Source organism: Erinaceus europaeus, chromosome 12 (assembly GCF_950295315.1).
Source record: "Erinaceus europaeus chromosome 12, mEriEur2.1, whole genome shotgun sequence".
In the NCBI taxonomy this organism is placed as follows: domain Eukaryota; kingdom Metazoa; phylum Chordata; class Mammalia; order Eulipotyphla; family Erinaceidae; genus Erinaceus; species Erinaceus europaeus.
The window spans coordinates 32,040,599-32,055,468 of NC_080173.1; the positions used below are offsets into that span (position 1 = coordinate 32,040,599).

General features: G+C 39.8%; 1 protein-coding gene across 3 annotated transcripts in view; it reads left to right on the forward strand.

The window, feature by feature from the left end:
- The window catches only part of ACOX2 (acyl-CoA oxidase 2), a 55,616-nt gene that overhangs the window by 27,056 nt on the left and 13,690 nt on the right, over positions 1-14,870 (forward strand). The window contains exons 14-15 of one of the 3 annotated variants that reach the window (XM_007537467.3): positions 8,412-8,544; positions 12,633-13,178. In XM_007537467.3, coding sequence (XP_007537529.2) covers positions 8,412-8,544; positions 12,633-12,695 — 196 coding nt within the window. In that variant the 3' untranslated portion in view covers positions 12,696-13,178. Of the gene's footprint in view, positions 1-4,298; positions 4,333-8,411; positions 8,545-12,632; positions 13,179-14,870 lie in introns of those variants that run through there. The other 2 variants (XM_060203012.1, XM_060203011.1) reach the window with 2 other exon arrangements.

A 14,870-nucleotide genomic window follows, 5' to 3' on the forward strand; every position in this document is an offset into this window, starting at 1 on the left:
GTTGATCTATACCCCCAGACTGTTTCTATCTTTCCTGAGTGGGGTAGAGCTCAGGAGAGGCGAAGTTCCAAGACACACTGGTGAAGTCATCTGCTCAATGAAGTCAAGATGGAATCATGATTGCATCTGCAACTTGGTGTCTGGAAGGTGGCAGGACGTAAAGTGACACAAAATGATTAATGAACAGAAACCAAAAAGCAGGAACAGAGCAGATGAGATTAAGGATTTTAGGGTGCAAGGAAGCAAGGAAGTCCATTTCAGGCATGTTTCTTAGGTACTACGGTAGTTTTTGCTTAAGTTTGATAACTAGGATGTAATTGGATAAAAATATTGTCTGAGAAAATGGTGTCAGAGTAAAGGGCTAGAAAGTTGGATTAAGGTAGACAGTAGCTCCTGTTCTTGGTAAAAAAACATATGTGAATAAAATTAACTATTTATCTCCACCCACCCAACCCAGGGCCCATATGTATATTTAATTTTAGCACAAGAGCCCATGTAACCTCTAAATTCCTATTAATCTGAGCTCACAGTTCATGGTCATAACTGGGAACAGTGCAAGCTATACTCATTTCAGGACCAGTATTTCTTGAGAGGCAGGACAGGATACCCCAGCCTCCCTTCAGAGACATTCCTTACCATCACTGCTTTTAGGAGAGGGCAAAGTCCTAGGATGGCCCACAAGAGGGTTTATGATGATGTTCCTAATGGAAGTGAGCAGTGGTGGTGGATAGATGGGATCTATTAGAGGTCTAGGCCCATCATATTTGTGTGGAAATCCAAAGATTCCCTAAATAGGGCCCCAGATGATGAGGTCATGTGATACTGACCAAAAGAGCCATCATTAATTGAGCTAGTCTCTGGCCCTTATCCAACTTTTGCAGTCCTCTCTTTATCTGATGACCTGAGATTTTCTCCCAGTTGTTTAAGTATTGTGTCATTTTTTGAACCCAATAAAAATTAGGTTTTGGGGGGGGGGATCTGACTTCTTTGGACCTTTCAAGAATTTTATATATATATCTGCAGCAGCATTTCTTTTCTTCTTTTTTTTTTCTCTTCTCTTTCTTCTTCTATTTTTTATTAGTTATTTAGTAATGATGAACAAGATTGCAGGATAAGAGGAGTACAATTCCCACCACCAGAGTTCCGTATCCCATCCCCTCGATTGGAAGCTTCCCTACTCTTTATCCCTCTGGGAGTATGGACCAAAGGTCTTTATGGGGAGCAGAAGGTGGGAGGTCTGGCTTCTGTAATTACTTCTCTGCTGGACATGGGCACTGACAGATTGATCCATATCCCCAGCCCATCTCTATCTTTCCCTAGTTGGACAGGGCTCTGAGGAGGTGGGGTTCCAGGACACACTGGTGAGGTTATCTGCCCAGGGAAGTCAGGTTGGCATCATGGTAGTATCAACAACTTGGTGGCAGAAAAGCATTAAGATATAAAGCAGGGAGTCGGGCTGTAGCGCAGTGGGTTAAGCGCAGGTGGCGCAAAGCACAAGGACCGGCATAAGGATCCCGGTTCGAACCCCGGCTTCCCACCTGCAGGGGAGTCGCTTCACAGGTGGTGAAGCAGGTCTGCAGGTGTCTATCTTTCTCTCCTCCTCTCTGTCTTCCCCTCCTCTCTCCATTTCTCTGTCCTATCCAACAACGACAACAACAATAATAACTACAACAAGAAAACAACAAGAAAAAAAAGATATAAAGCAGAACAAACTGTTTAATAATCAGAAACCTGAAGGTAAGAATATAGCAGATGAGAATTGGGTTCTTCATTTTAGAAGAAGCTAGGAAGTCTATTTTAGGTATATTCCAAGGGACTCATGACTTACTAATTGTTGCCTGAGCCTGACAGCTAACATGCAGGTGAGCTAAAAGTATTATTTGGGAAGATGGTGTCAGAGTTGAGAACAGGACTAGAAATATGTATCAGAGAAGTGCTTGTCTTGATTCCAGAAGCTGACAATATAGACTAGACATATAGCACTGATGCAAGTAGCCAACTTATGCATGCATCAAACCCACAAATTGATTTACTCCCATTATGGTTCCTAAGTAACCGTCCATCTCCTGCAGGGTAATTAGGTATGTAACAGACTCCAAGCCTTTAACAGTTCTGTGTCACAACTCCCTGCTTTGATTATTCAGTATCAACCTCAGACTTCTAAGATGACAAATGAAGGATGGCATGCTATTCCCAGTGACACCAAGAGCCAACTCTCTGTAGAGCAGTAATTAACTAGTCCAAATGGGTATCAGTGGTTGAACTGGTCATAAAATCTTAGCTGAAGGGAAACTTCATGTAAGAAAGCAAGTTGGGGGCCAGGTGGTGGCACACCTGGTTGAACACACATGTGCAAGGACTTGGGTTCAAGCCTCCAGTCCCCACCTGCAGGGGGAAAGCTTTCCAAGTGGTGAGGCAGGGCTGCAGGTGTCTCTCTGTCTCTCTCCCTCTCTAGCACTCCCTTCCCTCTTGATTTCTGGCTGTCTCCATCCAATAAACAGAGAGAGAGAAAAAAAAAGCTGAACATATCTATTTTTATTCCCTCCTAAAACCCTACTGAGCAAATGAACTAAAATACTTTTCAAAGTCAAGAAGAAAAAGAAAACAAGAAAGATAAGAAAATTGAAAAGTATCAGCCTTGGAAGATAGTGGGTGTTTTTTTTTTTTTTTTTTTTTTTACTATTTTTCTTGTTTCTTTATTGGACTGAAACAGAGAGAAATTGAGAAGGAAGGGGACAGGAGAAAGGAAGAGACAAAAGACAGACACCAGCAACACTGCTTCACTGATCATGAGGTCTTCACCCTGCAGGTGGGGAAAGGACTGAGCTTGGGTCCTTACACATTATATAGCATGTGCACTTAACTTGGTACACCACCACCCAGCCCCACAGGGTACAGTGTCTTGCAAGCATGAGACCCTGAATTCGATCCCTGGTACCACATATACCAGAGTGGTGCTGATTCTCTCTATCTCTATCTCTACTTCTCATAAGTCTTTTTAAAAAACTGCAGGAAAAAAAGAAAGAAAATTTGAAAATATATGGACCATGTACTAGGCCTGAGAAAGCTTCATTATATTATGTAATTTAATTATGTCTGAAAACTACCAATGTTGGAAACATTTCACCCAGAATGGTGGAGAAGGGAGAACCAGAGTCTACTTTTATCAAAATTCTTTTATTTGTTTGCTTAACTAGAGTCCTGCTCATCTGTGACTTATGGTGATGCTGGGGATTGAACCTAGGATCTTTGGCACCTCAGGCATGGAAGTCTTCCTGCATAAATATTATGTGATTTTCCCAGCCCCAAATTATTTTTTATTAATAAAAAATACTTATCCCTGGAAAAAAATGAAGTGGTGGAAGTTTAGGTAGACTTTGAAGTTAATACCGGGTTTGTTGACTGAAGACAGTCCAGGTTTGGGCAGGATGGCTAGGAGAAGGTCTAGAGAGTCTGGAGTCTAGAGTCTGGCACTGAACATGTTAAACTTGAAGAGCTTATTAAACATCAAACATGGTGTTAGTAAACAGGGGAAACTGGAAAGACAAATTTGGAAACCACCAGCATGTGGTTGGTATTTAAAATCACAGTAGGGTGATGCCACAAGGATGAGTGGGTGAAGAAGCCCCAGTGCTGAGAGCTGGGACCCTCTGAAGATGATAGCAAGGTGACCTTGACAAAAGTTATTTCAGTGCCATGGTGGGAGTGAACACCTGAAGGATCCAGCTTAGGAGAACAGGAGAAGCAGACAGAAATAACAAGCATACATAAGCTGAAGACTTTCAAGGAGTTCTGTCACAAAGGGAAGTCAACATATAGGATAGATGATGGGGAAGGGACTACAGGCAAATGCTTTATTTGTTTGTTTGTTTTGCTCTGGGGGCTCTTTTTCCCATTTTTTTAAATTTGTGATTAATAGTGAGTTTCAAGATTATAAAATTGCAGGGTCTAGTTCCACACCACACCCACCACCAAAGTTCTGTGCCCTCACATTCCTACGTCCCAAAGATAATAAGCATAATAATTTAAGTATTAAAAACAGTTCCTTCACTTGTTTTTTTTTTTATTCCTTCCTTTTTCCTTTTTTTTTTTTTTTTGCAAGTTCATGTGTATCAGATCTCTAGATTCCATATATGAGTGAAACCATTTAGTAGTTGTCTTTCATCTCTTTGCTTATTTCTTTAGCCAGTTCTCTCTATGGGCATTTAGGCTGCTTCCAATGGCTATTGTGAATAACACAGCTGTAGCACTTAAGAGGTGCGTATGTCCTTTCAACATAGTGTTTGCATGTTCTTTAGATAAATGCCAAAGATGGTATTGCTGGATCATAAGGTAATTCCATTTTTATTCATTTAAGGACTCTCCATATAATCTTCCAAAAGGGCTGCACCAGTTTGCATTCCTATGAGCAGTGGAGTGGAGTCCTTTTTTCTCCACAACTTTTCTAACATCTGTCATTTCCTATTTTGTTAATATCAGCCATTTTCACAGGTGTGAAATAGAATCTGGGTGTAGTTTTAATTTGCATTTCTCTAATGACAAGTGAAGGGAAGCATTTCCCTAGATGTCTGTGGGGCATATATAAGGACTTGCTTTCAAGATAAGAGACTGACAGCATTTATGTACTTCAGGGACTGATCCAGGGGCGATTTTGACATTATAGGAGCAAGGTAACATTTCCAAAACACAACTCCTCAGTAGACAGGTAGGAGAGGAAGGTGCCTAGCCAAGAAGGGACTAGCCTGAGCAGGAAGCAGTTTCCCTGTCCTGAGAAGAGAGGAAGCACTGTATGGATAAGTGCAGGAGTGGGAACTTAGAGAAGCATAAGCTTACTGTTTCTACCTTCTCAGTGAGACAGGATCAAAATCATCCAACTAGAAGAGATGGGGAGATGGGGGCAATGTGGATTTTAGGATCAAAGAAAAGGTGTGAAATGATCATGAAGCAGATGAAAGAGTAAATAGATTAGAGCAAAGTAGTAGGGTTACTGGGCAGCGACAAGGTCTGTTGGAGCCCTTGTTAGATCAGTCAGTATTGGTTTTTCCAGCCACTGGAGGTAATAAGGGATGGGGTTGGCTAAACTAGTATGACAAAGCAAAAACAATTATTGAATATATAATATATACTGAATATATATATATATATATATATATATAGTTTTTAAGGGAGTGAACATTATGGATTATGAAAATATCACTGGATAAGTTAGGAAATGAGACCACAGAGGGTTAAGGGACATTAACTAGGTGGCAAGTGCTAGTAGGCTCAGAGAATTATAAACTGTCATATATATGAAATCACCTCACAATGATGAACGGACACCCAGAGAAGATTAAAATAGGTACAGTATCCCAGCCACTTCAAATGCTTTGTGAAATGAAGGTTAGAGAGAGTATAACCAATTCCCTTATGCCATACCTTCTGCTGAAAAGGAAAGGAGTGGACAGTTTTGGGGAACACTTTTTAGATGTATTATTTATTACTATTTATTTGTATGAAAGAGAAACCAGAACACTGCTCAGCTATGGCATATGGTGGTGTCGGGAAAAAACCTGGGACCACAGATGTGCAAGTCCTGACCAACAAGCTATCTCCCCAGCTCACAAATGGGCAATTAAAAAAATTAAAACTTCTTTTATTGAATAGGTTAAAATAAAATGAGATTTGTTTCTTGAAGAGGAATAAAAAGAATTCCAGAAGTCAGAATACTAGAGGGAATGATCTAGAAAACAGAAAATGGAGTGGTCCAGGAGATGGCACAGTAGATAAAGCATTGGATTCTCAGGCATGAGGTCATGAGTTCAGTCCCCAACAGCACATGTGCCAGAGTGATGTCTGGTTCTTTCTTTCTTCCTATCTTTCTCATTAATAACTAAAATTTTTTAAAAAGAGAAAAAAAATAGAAAATGGCTTAAAAAAAATAGGGAGTCAGGTGGCAGTGCAGCAGGTTAAGTGCATGTGGTGTGAAGCACAAAGACTGGCTTAAGGATCCCGGTTCGAGCCCCCGGCTCCCCACCTGCAGGGGGGTCACTTCATGAGCGGTGAAACAGGTCTGCAGGTGTCTATCTTTCTCTCCCCCACTCTGTCTTCCCCTCCTCTCTCCACTTTTCTATGTCTTATCTAACAACAACAATAATAAATACAACAATAAAAAAAAACAAGGGCAATAAAAGGGAAAATAAAAAAATATTTTAAAAAATTGTTAAAAGGGGGGAAGTCGGGCTGTAGCACAGCGGGTTAAGCGCAGGTGGCGCAAAGCACAAGGACCAGCATAAGGATCCCAGTTCGAACCCCGGCTCCCCACCTGCAGGGGAGTCACTTCACAGGTGGTGAAGCAGGTCTGCAGGTATCTATCTTTCTCTCCTCCTCTCTATCTTCCCCTCCTCTCTCCATTTCTCTCTGTCCTATCCAACAATGACAACAATAATAATAACTACAACAATAAAACAACAAGGGCAACAAAAGGGAATAAATAAATAAAATAAATATTTTTCAAAAATTGTTAAAAGGGAGCTGGACGGTAGCGCAGCAGGTTAAGCACACGTGGCACAAAGCACAAGGACTGGGCAAGGACCAGTGTAAGGATCCCGGTTCGAGCCCCCCGGCTCCTCTACTCCCCACCTGCAGGGGAATGGCTTCACAAGTGGTGAAGCAGGTCTGCAGGTATGTCTTTCTCTCCCCCTCTCTGTCTTCACCTCCTCTCTCTATTTCTCTCTGTCCTATCCAACAACAATGACATCAATAACTACAACAATAGAACAAGGGCAACAAAAGGGAATAAATAAATATTTTATAAGTTGTTTAAAAAAAAGTCAATAAAAAAGTCCACCATGGCTGAGAATACAGAGATGTGAGAGATAAGGATGAAAAATCCTGGTGTGTGGTTTTAGCCAAGAATGACAGTGAGAGAGTGGATTGAGGTCAGTGTAGGAGAAGATTAGACAGTATTTTAGAACATTCACATAAATGGTAAAAATCGTTTTAGAATCATGGCAGGAGTGTTAGAGTTCTATGAGACTGTAGGTAGATCACTAACAGAAGAACTGGTAGAGATAGAGCTCAGCTGTGAACAGGATGCATCAAGTCAGAATGATAAATGGATACATACAATCATAGTGTCATGACAACATAAGCAAAAAATATTGGGCCAAAACTTTAACTATAGTGGGGTCAGGAAATCCAAGGGAAAGAAGCATGAGGAGTGATGATAGCTAGTCTGAGAATACAGTGCAACAAATCCTGCTAGGCCGACAAAATAGCTCAGATGAATGTCTGGGAGGTGGCACAGTGGATAAAGCACTGGACTCTTAAGCATGAGGTCTTGAATTCAATCCCCAGCAGCACATGCACCACAGTGGTGCCCTTGCTCTCTCTCTCCTCTTTGATTAATAAATCTTTAAGAGAGAGAATTAAAGAAAATACACTTGAATAGCACTCTACTTTACCATGTGCACAACCCAGGTTTGAATCTGGCTCCCAACAAATTAAGGGAAGCGTTAGTGCTGTGGTCTCTCTGTCTCTGTCTCTACCTCTGTCATCAAAAAATGATAAAGTAAAGCCTGTTTTTTCTACTGGGGAGTCAACAGATATCTGAAACTGATCAAGAAGTAAAAATAAGGCAGAGCAATAGCTCATTGGGTAAGGTGCATGGTTTTCCCTGCAAAACCCAGGTTCAGGTGCAGGTACCACATGGGTGGGTGCTATGGCACTGAAGGAAACTCCGGTGCTGTAGTATCTCTCCTTTTGTCTCTAACTGAATGAAAACGTATCCCAGAGCAGTAAAATCATGTATGTATGAAGTGTAACTGCAAAATAAATAATAATAATAATAATACAACCAAGATACTAGAGACAATCAAGCTAATACAAAAAATATTACCTAAAATAACTGAAGCTGACAGAGGAGGAAGAGAAATAAGATATGACAGGGACATACTGACTTTATTTTACTTTTTTTTTTTTTCACCAGAGCACTAATCAGCTCTGGTTTATGGTGGTTCAGGGGATTGTACTTTTTTTAAAAAAAAAATTATGATAAGAGACCAAAGCACTGCTCTGCTCTGACATGCAGCAATGCCTGGGACTGAACCTGTGGCCTCTGGGGCCTCCGACATGCAAGTTGGTATTCTAATAGGCTGAGCTCTTTCCCAGGCCCTGCATTCCATTTGAAATGCAGATTTTTAAACTAAAACAAAATAAAACAAACAAAAACATGAGTTTCCATAGTGAGTATACTCTGAACTTACAAACATGAGGTCCTAAATTCAATCCTAGCACGACATATGCCAAAGTATAAAGTTATGCTCTGACCTCTCTCTCTCTCTCTCTCTCTCTCTCAATAAATAAATCTTTAAAAAGTAGTAACAGTAAACATGAATTAATTAAATATAAACACCTGTTCCCTCCCCCAGGAAGGATGCTATCTTGCTAACTGATGCCTTTGACTTCACTGATCATTGTTTGAACTCAGCACTTGGCTGTTATGATGGAAATGTCTATGAGCGTCTCTTCCATTGGGCCCAGAAGTCTCCAACCAATACTCAGGTAATTGTGCAGAACACATCAATTACATTAGCCAAATAGAGAATGCACTTCCATTTTCCCCACCTTAAACAGAAATTCCCAACAGGCTAGAAATCACTTGACCTGGCATGTCTGTTTAAAATATTTTGAGAATCCATAAAAGAAACCATGAGCAGGTATGTGGCCTAGTAGAAACTGTCTGTAATCAACAGAATGCATTATGCTTAGGATTTGGTAAAGGGAATTAGGAGGCAGGCCCAAACACTACATCACAGGCTTGACATACCCAAGGGCATATATACTTAATGGCAAACTGGCTTTTAAGTAAGGAAAGAAAGAAGATAAATCATTGTGATGATTTAGCTATCTTGTTTTCAGCCTTTTAACTCTAGGCTTTGTGTTGATTAAAGTGGGTATTCAGAAGTGACAAGCTTGGGGGGCGGTCTTCTCTCTCAGATCTGACTGCCTGGAAGAGAAGCCTTTATCCACTTCACTCAGAGGAACACAGTGGGGGAGAGGGGGAGAGAGAGGATTTGGGGGCAGGAAGACAGCATAATAGTGATGCAAAAGACTTTCATGCCTAAGAGGTCCCAAGTTCAATCCACAGCACACTATTAAGGGAAAGCTGAGCATTGCTCTGATAAAAACAAACAAGCAAACAACAACAACAACAAAAACCTTTTGTGCTGCCATCTGTAGTCCAGAAAAGCCATGTAAGTGGCAAGGGTCATAAAAAAAAAAAAAAAAGAAAAGAAAATTAAAAAAAAAAAAATCCCCAGATATCCTAGGAGAGAAAAAACAGAACTCTATGTCATTAACAAAAGAGGGGAGGACTCATATAATCCTAACAGTCCAAGGCCAGGGATCTAACTCTACACTATAGGTCTCACTGAGAAAGTTACAAATATCAATGGATACTAACTATAGTGAAGAAATAGTCTGGGGAGTCAGGCAGTAGTGCAGCAGGTTAAGCATGTGTGGCACAAAGCGCAAGGAAGGACTGGCAGAAGGATCCAGGTTCAAGCCCCTGGCTCCCTACTTGCAGGGGAGTCACTTCACAAGAGATGAAGCAGGTCTGCAAGTGTCTGTCTTTCTCTCCCCCTCTGTCTTCCCCTCCTCTCTCCATTTCTCTCCGTCCTGTCCAACAACAACAATAATAACTACAACAATAAAACAAGGGCAACAAAAGCAAATAAATATTTTTTTAAATCTTTAAAAAAATAAAATCTGTATTAGATTTGGGTGAATCAATATCTAAGAACAGATTTGATAAGAGTAGGTCAGTACAAAGATGGTCCACACCACACAGAGGAGCAGAACAGATAGTAGTTTAAGTTCTATAATGCTACTATGTTATTCAGATGGTGACACTTACTATTTTTTACCTGTTAGGTCAAATTTCAGAAAAGGTGTCTCAACACCTCATCAAATTGGCAACTCTTGGGCTTTCATTCACACTTAACATGGTGTTAGACTTCCTCGTAACATTTTGCATCCTGTCATATTTCATGGCTTAATTTAACATGATCATCTAAAGTTCTAACACAATCAGTTGCCCAAGATGGTTGTCAAATAGAAGGCCCATCCATTTTGGCCATTCCGTGTTTCCAGAAAGGCAGCCTTTTAAACTTGACAAGTAAATACAAGCACCCTACCTAAAGAAGTTATCGTATATTTACTGGTTAGTTCCATTAGGCTACTTCTATTTATTTTGGGAATATTGAAGTCACAGCATAAGAACACAGAAATCCTATTCTGAATTAGCTCCAGCGGTCTAAAGATAAATTCAGGGGGCAGAGGGTAGATAGCATAATGGTTATGCAAACAAACTCTCATGCCTGAAGCTCCAAAGTTCCAGGTTCAAGCGCCTGCACCACCATAAGCCAAAGCTGAACAATGCTCTGGTAATTAATTAATTAATTAATTCAGTCTCTTTAGTGCTCTGGAGAAAACTTCCCTGCAGTAATACCTATCAGGAAATGCTGATATATATAGCTCAAACCAGTTTATAAGAGCAACACAGGGAAACAGGCCAGTTATCCTGATTAAACCTGGTTAATACATGAGGCACATGACTGAACCACAGCAACAACAAATATGGGAACCTTCTGATGCACTCTCTCCTATTCACTTTTCTCTGTCTCCTGCCCATCTGACTGGAACAGGAGCTTCCTAACCCTAGCATCTACCCTGGAGCAAACACAGTATGTTTATAGGATGAACAAGCATGTTCATAATCATGCATATGTCCTATAAGTGAGACAAAGAAGCCTAGTATAGTGCATAATAGTGCAGGATCTTGCCATTCTAGATTCCATTACCTTGCTCAAAAGGTCACAGGTACTCTTTCAAATGTGGCTCTTTCAAATATGGCAGCTTCGGAAAAAAGAAAAAAAAAGTATATTTCTAGTCTGCTGTAGGTAATTTTGAAACTGTAATAAGAGACATTTTCCCTCATTTGCACTCATACGAAGAGACATATTACAGTTATTTCATTGAAACATGCACTACAGATACAAAAGTACAAATAAGTATTTCACTGGCATTTTCTACCAAGAGAAAAGAGCTAAGGTAAGTTAAATGTCATAGGATCCTAGCACAGTCCCTTATATCTAGACAGGTTAACTGTTGAGCCTTGTCCATTGCTAGTGATCTGGATGTTATTTCAAGCAAATTTCTTCAAAGTCAACTGCAAAAGGCTCTCCCCCTCCCCAACATGAACTCATAGCTAAGTGATTTCCTCTAGATAGGAGCAAAGGAAAAACCACATGGATCACCCCCTGTAATTACTGAAAAAATGTGCCTCAGTAACATAACTAGATCTATTAAACACATCTAGTGACCCACTGTGTCATTAACAAAAAAAAAAAAAAAAGAGAGAGAGGTGGTCTGGGAGGTGGCACAGTGACTAGGGCACTAGACTCTCAAGCATGAGGTCCTGAGTTCAATCCCTGGCAGCACATGTACCAGAGTGATGTCTTGTTTTCTTTGTTTTCTCTCTCCTATCTTTCTCACTAATAAATAAATAAAATCTTTTTTTTAAAAAATGAGTATGTGCTACAAGCTAGAGAGAAATTAAGGTACAAAGAATATAGTGCAAAACAAAAAATGGCACAGACCTTGTCAAGGAGCTTAGAGTTTCAGTCTAGAAAAGTAAAAGAGTATATAACAGTGTAAAATGCAAGGCTAGAAGCATAAAGGAAAGAATAATACATTACATAAAATGGGGGGATCAATTTTAACATTGAATACTGTTGATGTGACCCAAGTTCTGGCTCCATGCTTTCAGGTTCAATGTTCAGTTTCAAAGCAAGGGCCTCAAAGAGTCAAGCCTTTATCTGTACTAAATTCCAAAAGCAAATGACAAGGGGTGTGTGTGTGTGTGTGTGTGTGTGTGTGTGTGTGTGTGTGTGTGTGTGTGTAGAGTCAAGCCTTTATCTGTACTAAATTCCAAAAGCAAATGACAAGTGTGTGTGTGTGTGTGTGTGTGTGTGTGTGTGTGTGTGTGTGTGTGTGTGTGTGTGTGTGTGTGTGTGTATAGGCACTTAATTGACCACCTGCATCCACAATTTAAAATCTGCACTCGAAAAGGAAAAACACCCTCTGGAAAAAATGTTTCTCCATATGTTCACACAAACATGAATTAAAAAATAATTTTTAAAATCAAGCAGCTTATGTAATGTTATATTTTTGAAGATAGAAACAAGTTGAAAGTTATGGGGGTTGGGCGGTAGCGGGGTGCAAAGCGCAGGGACCGGCATGAGGATCCCAGTTCCAGCCCCTGGTTCCCCACCTGCAGGGGAGTTGCTTCACAGGCGGTAAAGCAGGTTTGCAGGTGTCTATCTTTCTCTCCCCCTCTGTCTTCCCCTCCTCTCTCCATTTCTCTCTGTCCTGTCCAACAACGAATGACATCAACAACAACAATAACCACAACAAGGCTACAACAAGGGCAACAAAAGGGGGGGAGGGGAAATGGCCTCCAGGAGCAGTGGATTCGTGGTGCAGGCACCCAGCCCCAGCAATAACCCTGGAGGCAAAAAAAAAAAAGTAAGTAAAGTTATTAAACCAGGCAGAACTGTTATCTTAATAATACTTCTTTCTACAAACAGGGGAATCCTGCCTATGAGAAATATTTAAGACCACTGTTACAAAGTTGGAGCTCCAAGCTATGAAACATCCAACAGTATTGCAGTTACTACTACATGACAATGATGCATATTAAAATTTTTAAGAAGACCTGCAATGTATTTTAAAAGAAGTTTCTGAGGGCCAGGTGGTGGTGCACATGTTACAGTGCTCAAGGACCTAGGTTCGAGCCCCCCAGTCCCCACCTGTAGGGGAAAAGCTTCACAAGTGGTGAAGCAGGGCTGCAGGTGTCTCTTTCTCTCTCCCTCTCTATCACCCCCTTCCCTCTCAATTTCTGACTGTCTCTATCCAGCAAATAAAAATTAAAAAAAAAATTTTAAATAAGTTTCTGATCTTTTAGAGACAAAGACTAAAATAGATTAATTCTCTAATGATTTGTTTCAAAATAATACATGGGAGAAAAGGAGTGAATATTTGTTAAAGCTGGCCAGTGGCTATGTGGTATTTATAGTATGCTCTCTACTTTTAAATATATTTGAAATTTCCCACAATAAAAGTAGCACTATCCATTTGCAGCATTTATTTTAATAAATACCAGGTCTTTGCTGTAGATCTAGGTTCTGTGTAGTTATCACTGGTGTCCCTAGCAAACAGGATTTCAAAGGAAATACACACATTCTCCACTGAAAGTACATTGTGTATACACAAAATTAAATGTAGAACAACTTAGTATTCCTTTTTAAGGAATCAACTCTTTCACAGTGAAAATTATTTAAGATTTCATGAAAATAGACACAACTGACCTAAGTTACTCAAATATAATTAAGCTACATTTCTCATCACATTTTCAATTTACCCAAGTGGATAAAACACTCAAAATGAAGTGTCATTTCAAATTAAGTTACAAATACATTTAAACTGGCTACTCTTCTAAATTTACTCATATAAACTATCACTGAGTTGTTAATAATTAGTAAATATGGGAAAATGTATCAAAAGCAAATGTCAGACTAGGAGAATTATCATAGTGGTTATGCAGAAAGACTTTCATGCCTGAAGAGCCAACGGTTCCAAATTCAATCACCAATACTACCATAAGCCAGACCTGAGCAGTGCTCTGGTAACAAAATAAAATGAAAGTTTCTCCAGTAAATGAGGCAAAAAAGAGATCTCCTGGGACTCTGGCAGTAGCACGGCGGGTTAAGCACACATGGCACAAAGCGCAAGGACCGGCCTAAGGATCCCAGTTCCAGACACACCACACACACACACACACACACACACACACACACACACACACACCTGCTCCCCACCTGCAGGAGAGTCGCTTCACAATTGGTGAAGCAGGTCCGCAGTTGTCTTTCTCTCCCCATCTTCCGCTCCTCTCTCCACTTCTCTCTGTCCTATCTAACAATGATGACATCAATAACAGCAATAACTACAACAATAAAACAAGGGCAACAAAAGGGAATAAATAAATATTTTTAAAAGAGTCCCTTAAAATAAAAAATAAATCTGCTAAGTTTTAAATTTTTTAAATCTTGAACTAATAGTATTCCCATTTCCACACCTATTTTCAACCCAAATCATTTTATCTCACATTCACCTCAACTAACTTAACAACACAAAACTGCCTAGAGTTTTGCTGCTGGTTTGTTTGTTCTCAGGTAACCACTAATCAATTTGAAGAGACAATTTTCTAAGAAATAACCTCATTCTAACACATTTACTGAAATCACTGCAAACTACCAGTAACATTGTGGTGGTATGGTTGGAAAATGGTGAAAATGGGATAATTATAGGCTTCTGGAGACCAAAGTCATTTGTCAAATCTTAAAATAAAATTTTAGAGAGACATGGGCAAAAATGGATATTTCACACTCCTTTAAGAAAGAGAATCTCTGAATGTTCTCATAAAGAGGAGATAAGGAATGACCTAACCAGAATACAGCCTCAGAGCTCCTCTTCCTTTAGAAAACAGGGAAATTACATAACCTTCTTTTATAAGGTGTTCTAGCAAACTAGGAAGTTTCACAACAGGTAAATGAATTCCTTTTATGAGTAGTTTCCAAGAAACAATCTAGTGATCTATGTAAAATAAGACAGTTGAAGGAACAAAAGCATATGTCTCCAACTGTTTCAAATCCATTATTCACTACAGTATATTTACCTCAGAATTAATCTTAACTTTAATAATGAAATACATTTATGAACCACTATAATATGTAAATATGAAGTAGCTTATAAAGTGAAGAATCAGT